The sequence below is a fragment of the Plectropomus leopardus genome, chromosome 10, assembly GCF_008729295.1.
Source record: "Plectropomus leopardus isolate mb chromosome 10, YSFRI_Pleo_2.0, whole genome shotgun sequence".
Taxonomy (NCBI): Eukaryota; Metazoa; Chordata; class Actinopteri; order Perciformes; family Serranidae; genus Plectropomus; species Plectropomus leopardus.
The window spans coordinates 12,750,589-12,762,701 of NC_056472.1; the positions used below are offsets into that span (position 1 = coordinate 12,750,589).

General features: G+C 38.7%; 1 protein-coding gene across 1 annotated transcript; it reads left to right on the forward strand.

Moving 5' to 3' along the window:
* The first annotated feature begins 33 nt into the window (after positions 1–33).
* Positions 34–11,963, forward strand: zgc:152951 (uncharacterized protein LOC569013 homolog). Its single transcript, XM_042494917.1, has 12 exons — positions 34–113; positions 195–264; positions 1,994–2,230; positions 3,612–3,729; positions 5,081–5,233; positions 5,366–5,551; positions 6,919–6,992; positions 7,549–7,746; positions 8,178–8,315; positions 8,425–8,514; positions 8,629–8,772; positions 9,305–11,963. The coding sequence occupies exons 3-12, from the start codon at positions 1,994–1,996 to the stop codon at positions 9,431–9,433; spliced, it is 1,467 nt and encodes a 488-aa protein (XP_042350851.1). The 5' UTR covers positions 34–113; positions 195–264; the 3' UTR covers positions 9,434–11,963.
* The last annotated feature ends 150 nt before the right edge of the window (positions 11,964–12,113 follow it).

A 12,113-nucleotide genomic window follows, 5' to 3' on the forward strand; every position in this document is an offset into this window, starting at 1 on the left:
TTTTAAGTTTACGTGGAGCTCCTGAAGGTAACATACGACAAGATAGCTAGCTTAACTGAAGCAGCTAATATCGGTTAGCCTGCGCAGTGAAGATGTCCTGCCAATGCAGCTGGGTAATTTACCTGCAAGATAAACGACCTCTCAGCTGGCGTTATACACAACAAATGTATTGACTGATATGCTTTAATTAACAGGACTAAGGGGAGAAGCTGTGCAATTTCAAATTGTACTGCAGAATTAAGCAGAGGAGTCAGTCGCTGAAAGGTAAAGCTCCCTTATTATCATTTGCTAATAAATCTACATTAGCTCGTTAACGCCAGTCTGTGGTTAAGCTTGTAACGTATACGGCTAAACCAACGTTAAGTAGTGTTACTCGTGTCACTAGACGATTTGTGTAATTATTTAGTTATTGTTGATAGTTTGGTCTGTTACATTGCTGTTCAGTTATTGAAAGACACACATCCTCTGCCGAACTCCATTAAAAACTTTTGGAATTTAAAATAACGTTAGCTTTGCTTGTTTTTTTTTTTTTTTTTTTTTTACATTTGACGCCCATTAAAATAGTTTTTGTTCCAAGAGTGTAATTCCTACTCTACAATTCGGCATTAAAATAACCATATTTACTGTTTGCTTTATATGCAGTCACCCTACATCGACATTTGGAAGACGTTATTACCCTATTACAATCACACACAACCCACTTACAGGTTAATGTTGTTATCGAAGTGCATGTGGAAAACAGCAATAAACTAAGATTTACACTGCACAGGAACTTTGTGTGTGTGAATTGTAAGGTCCCACTTCCATGTTTAATATGTAACTGCACTAACTTCTTCAGTGAGGTAGGCAAACATGTTGAGAAACCCGGATAGAAACGACCTTGGCCTAGTTTCTCAAACGCCACAATGAGGCTGTTTGATTTAGTACTTGATTAGCTACACTGATAGACTGCAAGCTTAAAGCTGTGTCACAAAAAAGGGGAACTTTGCCATTGGCCAACTTCATACAAAATCTTTTGCTAACATCTCACATAGCTAAAATGCACACCACATTGGCTTACAAAATGTTTAGAAATGAGCACAGAAGAAATTGCAAAAAAAAAAAAAAAAAATTAAGCAAAAAGAGTTCAACTTCTCATAAACACCTTTCCTGACTGTGAGATTGTTTATTTAATCCCCCGACTGGCCAGGACAATACCACTTTAAACTACAATTAAATATAATAAAGGAAAATTCACAAGAATTTGTTTTCTTCAGTATTGTGCAAAAGCAGTTGGAGAACTGTTTCAAAATAAACAACTCTTGCGCATACTGGAACCGGTTAATCTCAAACAATTTCACCATTGTGTGTGTAGCAGAGAGAAAACAGTTCCTCTTTCAGGTAGCAATAAGACAGACATGTAGGAATGTGCCAGACATCATCAGATCAAGTTAGAAAAATCTCAAATTTTTTAAACTCAGATTTTTTTTACACTATCAAATATCTCCTCTAAAGGTAAAATAATAAAAATTTCCATGTCTGTTTATAGAAGTAGTGTTGAATATATGCATATAAACTTATGTATGCATGCATTAATATATATATATAGTATGCAATTATATGTTGACACATATACAGAGAAAAGCTTAAACTCTCTCAAGGAGATCAACATATTTTGGAAAACTGAAACATGTAAAACCACTCAAAAACCCAGAAAAAGGTGGTAGCTTAAGGCTTCAGTTTAAAAGGTGTGTCCAATATGGTTCACATTAAAACAGGAACTTAACATAGTTAAAGATGTGTTGGATAAAGAAAATACTGTGTAATCCACACTTCCACACTTGCTTAGTAACCAAAAGCAGAAAGAGGAACATTAGGGCTGAACTGTTTGTGTGAAAATTTGCACATATGTAAAGCATGATGCTGATAGAAAAAACATGGAGCTCAGACAGTTTTCTGTGGTTAGCTAAAGCTTAAAACTCTTTTTTCTCTTTTCTGTCCATTATTGCTGCAGATGGAGGTTGAGAGCAGTGCTCTGGGCCGAGTAACCGTTTACTCCATCCAGGGCTGCCCACACTGTGTGCAGGCTAAAGCCACCCTGGGGCGTTTGGGAGTACCAGTATGTGATGTGGATGTGGGACGGCATCCAGAGCTAAGAGCCAGGGTGAAGGAGCTAACAGGACGCACCTCAGTCCCCCAGATCTTCTTTAACAACATTCATGTTGGGGGCAATGATGACTTACAGAAATTGGTGAGAACAAGACGAAACCAGTGAACTGGGTTGTATGGGGTATTTATTCATAAGTATATTACATATAGTAGATATGAGTTGGCGGGCCCCCTGTTTGGACTAACCGGCTAGAGTCGGACATTGAAGCTGAACAATTAACTGCTGTTTATGGGGTCAGCAGCAAAACATTTGCCAGCTGAGAAAAGTTACAAAAAAAGTTGGAACATGAAGGTGTAATATGGCTTTCTTCAAAGCCAAACTCCATTAAGAAAAACTCATTTTAGCTTGCTGTACACAGGAGCTGCTGGTCTACCAGGCCGAAATCAGTTATTTGGTTAGTGGTATTGTCTGACTTTGGCATTTAAAAAGTTAGTTTGGATTCCCCAAAAACCCCACAATCTAACTCATCGAAGCAGCGATAGAGCAGCAAGTCCTGTGCTCAGCAAGCTAAAATGTCTGGTTTTCTAAATAGAGTCTGGTGGCTTGGACAAGAACACAAGGGAAATAAGTCCATCATTGCTTTGTGTCTTGAAGTGCTGTCTGACTGAAAGGCGATGCAGTGAAAACACTCTAAATACAGCATCCATATAAGCTGATATAATTTAGGTGGGACCTCTCTTAAGTGGCTGAGATTTGTTTTGCCACTGACCCCATCGAACAGTAGTACATGGCTTAGCTTTCGTGTCAGACTCCAGCCTGCTTCTCCAAACTGGAGTCGTTAAAGAGGAGGAGGTTCAGAAGGAGACGTTATGATCATCGGTCAGAATGCATCAGCCAAGAGAACTTAATTTTCCACACAAAAGATTTATTATTCCAAACTTAAGAAATATCAACATAAAGGGGTGAGCAAACACATGGGGTGTAGTAAGTCTGAAAGTAAAAAACAAATACAAAAATTAGAATTTAAGTCAAATAAAATGTCCATCTCAGTAAGGATAAATAATGTCTTAAACTAATCATGCACAGGAAATCCTAAAGAGAAAAGATGAGAAATATTTGCTCACCAGCACTGCTGCTGTCCCATGTGATGATCAGGAAAGAGTGAGTGAAGGGTTTGCAGGGTGAGACTGAGTGAACAGGTGAACTCAATCAGGTAAATCAGCAGTGAGCCAAGAGAGAAAGGAACCAATCAGTGCTGAGGAAAGGTGGGGAAAGGAACAAGGGTAAGTGAGGAAAATAAGTGTCATAATGATGGAATATTTACTACAGGTGGTGTCCCCACTGACATCTGCTGTATAAAATACACTGACTAGATACGTGTCCAACACAACCCCACTTCAAAAATCCATCTCTTTAATATAATCTGTATTTTTTTTTCAACAGTGTCAAAAACCCTAATTGCATCTGCTATTATTCAGATTGTGTGCAAACTTGTGTTTTTTGTTCTGTTGCACTCTCTCAGGCTCCTGAGGAGCTTCAGAGGTTGGTGAATCTAGTCAAGAGAGAGCCTCTTCCAGCAGACGCCCCACCTCTACCAGAGGAGAACCAACCAGAGGACACGACTGGGGAGAGTGATGGAGGTGAGGGATTTAATACTCCAAAAAAGTATTTTTTTGCTTTTTTTAGGTCGCTTTTTTTTATCTTCACATGTGGAAACAGCCAATTGTATCACCAGTGAGAAATGTGGTACAGAAGAAGACTGCTGTGACCGTCCTTAATTTGTTCTTAATGTGCAGTTCATGATGTGTTTGTACTGTATTTTCTGTCACTGGATTAACTGCTAAATGTTGAACGATTAGTTTGGAAACTAGACCACTTTCATATTGGTTTATTCTGCTTAAAAATAGATAATGAACTGAACCAAACTGAGGGGAAAACTTCTGTAATGTGAGACACTGACTGTTTACAACTTGTGCTGGTATATACAGACATGACGGTGTGCTTGTGTAACAGCAGGTGTGTGTGTGTGTGTGTCTCTGTATGTGTGTGCTCAACTCCTGTCACTATTGCCAACAGACAGTTGATACAGGAAACTTGATACTCTGGATGAGCCCAGCAGCACCAGGCTGCCCCACAGGACCTCATTATATGGGATTATTAAGCTCCCTACTGTGTAAACAAAGACTATTCAAAGTGGTGCTTACACAGCCTTTTTGAGAGAAATATTTTAATGCAGTGTTGCCTACAAATACAGAGTTTATTCCTTCATATTTATTATATTTTGTTAAATCCTTCATTTCATTAGTCATTACCCCCTGAGTGATCTTAATTATAACTTATCTGATGCTGCTTTGGAAGTTGTTTCTGCAGCACTGTCCAGCTGCGGCTGCTATGAGGTGCATAAAGGTCACTGTGCAGCCCAACATTAATGTGGTGCAAAAAAACCCTCAAAATGATCAGTCTGAATGATCCTCTCAGAATCATTGCTGCTTTGTCTGGATTTTGGATGTAAATAAATGCACTCACTAAGGATTCTGCCTTTTGAACAACATTTATATTAGTGTTGACATCCCTTAAGCATGTTATATGTTAAAGTGGAACAGAAAATTAATGTTATTTTCAGCTCATTTGTGCTCATGAATAATCAGTTTGAAAAGGAGTTTTCTCCATCATACCTGTCAGGTTCTGTTCTTCCTGCGTGCAGAAAATTGTTTTTTTTTTTTGAATATTTTTATGGACTTAAAAAACTATATATCTGACAGATATGCCACCTTTATCTTTAAGCGAAACTGTCCTGGCCTGTTGATTTGGTCCCTCTTTCTTAGAAACGTAAATCTTAATCTTAGTCCAGGTGCTTCCTTTTCTACTGACCCGGCATTTTTTTTGCACACATTCTGGACTGCAGATATATTTTTTCCACACACCTGTTTGAACATGTGTATTTTTCGTGTGTTTGTACATGTGTGGCTTGGCATGTTCCTGCCCTCAAAGAGTTTATGTGTGAGAGGGATGAATTGGCGGACCTAGTAGAAGACCTCAAACATGGCAGTGTGATTGGCAGTCATAGGAGGGGGCTGACACTATACAAAAAGAGCTTCTCGGGTGATCAACTGGTTGACTGGCTGCAGAAGGAGAAGGGCATGGGTAAGTAAGGCTGTGGGCCTGCAGTAAAACAGGCCCTCAGTGTCAGTTTGATTATGTAGACTTTAATAGATCAAGCTGGAAAGTCATTGAACTCATCTGTGCACTCCTGACTTTGGCCGTGTGTGTTGCTAGCCAGGGCTGAGGCCTGTAATACTGGCCAAGCATTGTTGCAGAAGAAGTACATGGTCAGTGTGCGTGGCTGTGGGCAGCAGGATGGCAGTTTTGAAGAGGGGAAAGACACACTGTACAGGCTGCTGGAGGATGACCCTCATTCAGCCCTCAACACAGGACAGACGGCAGCTTGCAGTCCCATCCCGGGTAGGTCAGGACCGGATCAGGCTTTGGGGCACACACACACATCGCATTCAAGGTTCACGCTGACTGTTGTCCTTTGATGCTCTCTAACTCCCGATCGTTTCTCTGCTTCTGGCTTGGGTTCGCTGGGGTTTGTGTATATTTTGTCGGTGAGCTTTGTGGTGGGAAGAGCTGAAGTAGGGCTTAATGATGTATCTGATTTATGGTCTTTCATAAAAAATGTATATCATTCCATCAGTGACTTCCACCTCCGGTATGATTGCTGTGATGCAGTATAAAAGTCTGTGCTTGACCTTGGAAATACCTTAAATTGACTGCAGTGTGTCTGATAATATATTGTATAAGAAATCTTTTAGTAAATCCAGTCCTATGACTCTGTTCTTAAATGATTCAGTATCCTGAAAACTTGATTCTGATAGCAACTGAAGGAAAAATTAAGAATAGGCCTGAAAATATCAATATATGTCATTGAAGCCCTATTTCAAAACCATGTTGGCTTTTCTGCAGGTTTGGTGACATCTTATGGCAGATTAATATTTGTTAATTTCTTCTCAAAGGTTTCTTGTTGGTGGTGGTAAGACATATTGCCTGGCTCTGTGATGCATTTATACCTGACTGTTGCGTACCTCTAGAGGCTAACTAACAAGCTAATCCTTGCTGTACAAGACAGGGGTGATTACAATCACTGCTTTTGCAAATGTTGGCGTCATTATCTTGGCTGTTTTTGCTCCTGGATTTATCTTCAATGCTCTATTTTCTCACAGGTACTGTTTTCTAATAAAAATATAATTTTTACAACAAGATTAGCCTGATCTTTATGCTGTTTGTTGGTTTATTTTTTTCCATGGGGTTATTTCACAGCTTCTTTTGATACACTATACAACTATGTTATAGTCCATGTCATTGCTGTTATGTTGCTAGGGCAACAGCTGTGGTCTCTACTCTGAGGAAACTATAAAAGAAGTGACAGTGACAGCATTTGACTTTTGCACTGAAGCCAAAGTTTGGTGCCACTTATACAGAGGTTAATGGATCGGGCACAGAAAAATCACACCAAAACCCATCAATTTGTGTTGTATTACCTTTGACCAAAAAATCCTTCCACAAAATTAAAAAAACACACTATACCAACTTTTCCTTATTATCAGTCTCCAAAGAGATCATGGCTCTGTGAGTCAGCTACATGTAACTTAATTCAAGTCCCTGTTTGCTCCAAGCTTCATGAAACGTGACCAGACATCCAATAATTGCCAAGCTGCTTGGGCTTTGCTAACACTTGATATTCAGATATTGGTTTGATTCATCCCAACAGGGAACGCTTTTATCAAACATTAACCATCTTTCTCTCTCTCTGTCCGTCTCTCTTTTAGCTGCTGAGCTCTCTTTGCTTCTACGGGAGTTGATTCTGGAATTGTTCTCCGAGCATCTCTCTGCTGATGGAAAGGTATTGTCCTGTTAACGTGGGCACTCTGACGCAGAGTCTTATTCATCCCTCTGTTGTTAACAGCAAAGGTCTGATTTTTGGCTTACACTGCATAGGCTTACCTTGTGTGCTTTAGTCTTGAGGCCTTTTATGAGACTTGTATGTTTTGAAATTTGGACCCCACGAAGATGTTCTTCAAGGCGTAGGTAATGGGGATCCTAACAAATCAAGAAGAAAAAAAATTAAAGAAAAATGAACATTAAACAGGAGTATAAACACAAACAAACATAAGACATAAATTAGAGAGAAAGATTATTATGGTGATATATGGATGTATGAGTATATGTGTTTGTATGAAACGTAAGTAACTTACCTCAATATAGTTTGCCGAAAAAATTACATGTCCCCAAACCCACTGCATCTTACAAATATGATGTTCCAGGATGATTTTTTTTAAAATTAGATTTTACTACTGTACTGTACCTACTGTTTATTTTAAAATGGCCCACAATCATGTGGTTACCCGTGCATGTTTGGAGAAAATGAGTACATGTGCTGAAGATTTTGTCCTTCACAGACTGTGGACTACAAGGGAATGTCGGTGAATCCTGCCTTTGAGCGTTACTGTGAGCTTGCCATTCAGCTGCAGAGGGTGGAGCTGCTTTCGCTGAGCCGGGAGGAGAAGCTGGCCTTCTTCATCAACATCTACAATGCCTTGGTCATCCATGGGTACCTACGCCTGGGGGCCCCTACCAACATGTGGCAAAGATACAGAGTAGGATCACACAGAGTCCCTTTAATAGAGTTTCCTCACAGGTTATCCTGGAACCCCTAAGCCCATTAATGGCAATTCCTGTTATCTTATGAACAGATGTTAGGCCTTCTCAGAAAAAGGATCTTTTCAAAAATGATTTAAGTATGTTTGTTATGAAATACTTGTGCTACAAAAAGTATGTGAAGAAAACAATAAATGCTTTGCTGATAGTTGTATATTGAAGTCGAGGACACCTGTTTTTGGTGCTGATTTACGCTAATTAAACATACATTATTATTCATCCAGATGTAAATTTAAAGATAAAACATGCATAATAAGGAGCATCAGTGGTTATGTTATTTTAGCTTGTTCTTGTAATTCCTTTTTTTTGGTTTTGGAGCAGGAATGGATGACATTACATTAAAAATAGTCATTTCTTGTCTCATTTATAGTTCTTCAACTATGTGAGCTACCTGATTGGAGGAGAAGTGTTTACATTACAGGACATTGAGAATGGTGTTCTGAGAGGGAACCGAAAAGGTGTCGCACAGCTTCTGAGGCCCTTCTCCAAAACAGACCCGCGACTACAAGTATTTGGACACTGTTAAATCCCAGCTGAACATTTCACTGAGCCAACAATGTCATTATGTAGAGTCACCCATGCACTGTTGAATTTTGTTTTTTCCTGTTGTCCACTAGGTGGCCCTCCCAGATGCAGAGCCCCTCATTCACTTTGCCTTGAACTGTGGCGCAAAGGGCTGCCCTCCTATTAAAACATACACTCCACAGGTAAGCGGATTTCAAAAACACATATGCACGTAGGGTATCTACATCACACACGATCTGGTAAATAGTAAATCTTAAATGTTCTGACATCAATTCTGAACCACTCAACTTTACCAGGACATTGACAGCCAGCTCCGCACAGCAGCTGAGGCCTTCCTGGAGAACGACGATGCCTGTATGGTGGATTCTGGGAAAAGAGAAGTGCGACTCAGTCAGATATTCAAATGGTACAAAGCTGACTTTGGAGGAACAGATGAAAAGGTAGTTTTAACTCCCAAATACCAACCTTGTCATTTAATTCAAAGACACAATAGCAGTGGTAAAAGCAGTCTTCAAATATTTACTTAAGTAAAAGTAGCAGTATTTTGGTGTTAAAATACTCAGTTACTGTAGAAGTACTGCATTCAAGGTCTGTTATACTGTAAATACTAGTACCTATTTAAGAATCCCATATATTATGTTACAGGATTATAATTAGCTATACATTAATGTGTGCATCACTTTAATGTTGCAGTTAGTAAATGTGGGGCTTAACTTTTTATCCTTGCATTAATAATTTAAATCTGCAAAGTAAGTAGTTACAAAAGCTGTCAACTAAATTCATTGGATTAAAAAGTACCATGTTTGCCTCCAAAATGATGACTTAGAAAGTATCATAAAATGAATGCCTGATTTCAAAGTACTTGATGAAATCTACTTCATGTCAGAATATAATACATAATATTACCTCAGTAGCCGTCAACTTAACCAGGAACCTGACTGTGTTATCTCTTCCACCTCATCTCTCTTGTAGCTGCTGAAGTGGGTGGTGGAGCACATGGGTGACTCTCCAAAGAAGACCAGCCTGCAGGGTGTCCTTTCTGCTGGGAAGACCAAAATCAGCTTCCTCCCTTACGACTGGAGCACCAACAGCTCCCACTGAGCATGCGCACAAAAATGCATTCAAGTTAAGCTATACGTCTCTCTGCATCCTTCCACTTTCTACTGAGCTGTATCTACTTTAAAAAAACAACAAAAAAAATCGAAGGTTAGTGATGATGATGTCCTTGCCAATGCAATCCACTGGTCCTCAACCATGCAAATGGTTTTTATGCAAAACAAACTTTAAATCCAAGTGGTGAGAGGGGCGCATTTGCATTGTACCACTGATTCATACTTCTCTTGTAAGCTTATCCTGGCTCTAAGGTCTGACTGTAAGCTCCAGAGAGCCTATTTTGGAAATCAAGTTGCACACAGAAACTTTTCACATAACGAGAAGCACGTTAAGCCTGTCATTGACTTCTGTCATTAATGTCCTGTAAAAAATCACAAACATTTCAAAAATATTTTTAAGTAAAATAAAACGGAGAAAGTTAACCAAAAGTATACTGTATAATAATAATAATAATAAGGATTATCGATATGGCTTCCATGCTTTCCAGTCCTACTCTTTAAACACCATATCAGCAACTCAGGAGTCATTGATTATCACAATATTGTCAGTCCAATGCAACACTAATATCTGGGGCATTTAATCAGAGCAGACAGAGATGATACAAACACACTGCCTTGACAAGCCATATTGAAACCCTTTGAACTTACAATGCAGATTCTCCGCAAAGCTAGTCCAGGTTTAACCTGCACATGTTAACAAGCTGATGTTGTTTTCTACAAGGAAAGAAAGTTAATAGCTGTTACAGTTTGGAACGCCGTGGACATTAAATAATTAAACTATATATTTCTGGCTGCAAGATACCAGATGTTAGGCTTTAAAGAAATGTATGAGAATTTATTATCTTTTCTAAACCTCTTTATGACCCAGATGTCAAGCTCTTTATCATTGGACAGACTAAATCTGGTTAGGTGCTGCTACTGTCACGAATCTTCCCAAACGATTGGCTCAGGCTGGACTGGAACTATAATGTGGTGCGGCGGTGAGGCCTGTATCCTCTCAAGTCCCCATTTTTGTGTAGGATGTAGTCCCTAAAAAATGTTGCTTGTTTAGGGTGATGGATGCAACATTCAGACTTTTGCATGTCTTGATTGGCTTTGATTTCTGCTCCCTGGTGGTATTTTGTTTCTTCTTTACGTCATTTGAACCCACATGATTGTTCACCCTTCTATTTGATCCAGGTCTTCCATTCAAAGTTGAAAAAGTGCTACTGCTGTGTTTTTAGCACAGTTATTTGGTAAAAGATGTAGTAATATTTTGAATTATTGAAATACTTATCAAAACCACATCCTTTAGGATGCACTCTGACACTTTGCATGCTTATCGCCGCCTTGTTGAGACATATTTGTACTTTTTTTCACAGAGAAAAATGTTGACCGTTGGTCAGTATGAGCTTAATGGGCTGCTTATACAGCTATTTTCAGAGTGTCTATGGGAACTCAAAAAATAAATCTCAAATATTTTTCATAACCCAAATAAGTAGTCATAGTTAGATGTAGCAGTTTAAGTGCTGATTAGGGTTTGCAGGTTTATGGTGTGTTGTGTTTCTGCCTACAGATCTGAACGAGATCCTTTCTTTTTATTTTTCCAACATAGAAATTAAGATTCATTGGTTTACCATTTTACCTGGCCTTAAAAGTTTGTAAGATGTTTTTATTTTTTAACATAAATCAGTGTGATGGCCACACATTAATATAATTACTATATATGATAATAAGGAGTGTGTGGCTCAGAAAAAAACTCTTTTTAAGGGCCGTTCTCTGTTTTACTATCTCAGGTCAAAGGAAAATGTGAGTGGAAACAATATTGAGTTGTTTGATGTCATCCTGTGTGATGCATGTCGCGTATAAGAATTTCAGTTCATTCTGCACAGTCCATATTTCATGCACATTACTATAACTGTCAGTTTTGTTGTCTTAAAGTTATAAGCAGCACCAAAGCATATGGTTAAATTAGCATGCGTTTTAACTGGAATGCATTTGCTGCATGAGATACTGGTAAACTCTTCAGTTTTGAATGCTAGCCTGTAGCAGGACTGCCTCTCTCACTGCTTTCTTTCTAGCCTGTAAGCTCAGCCGTAAGAAATAGTTGGACCTTCACACATAGTCCCCATTAACAAATAACGCACCAGTTACACAATAATATTGAAAAAGAATATGTGCAATAGATTTAAATGACCACTCAACAATAGACTGCACTTTTTCTGTGACTACATGCCTTTAGTGACAAGTGCACCATAGGCTAAACTGCACTTAACTCCATTACTGAGTGAATATTACAAAAGGGGAAGACACTTTATGGGCTAAATTGGACAGAAAAAAGGTTTTATGTATATTGATGATCCCTGAACTTCAAATTACCTCATGTATCAGGAGAATGTGATGCAAAAAGTTTTTTAAACAAGCAATTCTAATATAATCATTCTATTTTCCTCTTTCCTAGGGTTAGCAATAAAGCAATATGTTTATGAAAAGTAAATATGCAATGCTGAAGTAAAAAATAAAGTATATTAATGAGTTTGTCTGCTGTCTGTTTCACTGTATCATCTCATCGCATCCATCATATCTAGGTTTAAGCACTTTGGTTGCTTATCTCTGGAGGGATATGAGAGAAGCTTCTGGCGTGTTTTGTGAAGTTGAATTGTGGTCGTACTGTCGCATTTAAAAGTCAC

Bases quoted from the DNA above. Each gene is read 5' to 3' on its own strand.
- zgc:152951 (XM_042494917.1), top strand. From the start codon at position 1,994: ATGGAGGTTGAGAGCAGTGCTCTGGGCCGAGTAACCGTTTACTCCATC. The intron at 7,747-8,177 runs GTAGGATCACAC...TCTCATTTATAG, and splicing joins ACATGTGGCAAAGATACAGA to TTCTTCAACTATGTGAGCTA. The intron at 8,316-8,424 runs GTATTTGGACAC...GTTGTCCACTAG, and splicing joins AAACAGACCCGCGACTACAA to GTGGCCCTCCCAGATGCAGA.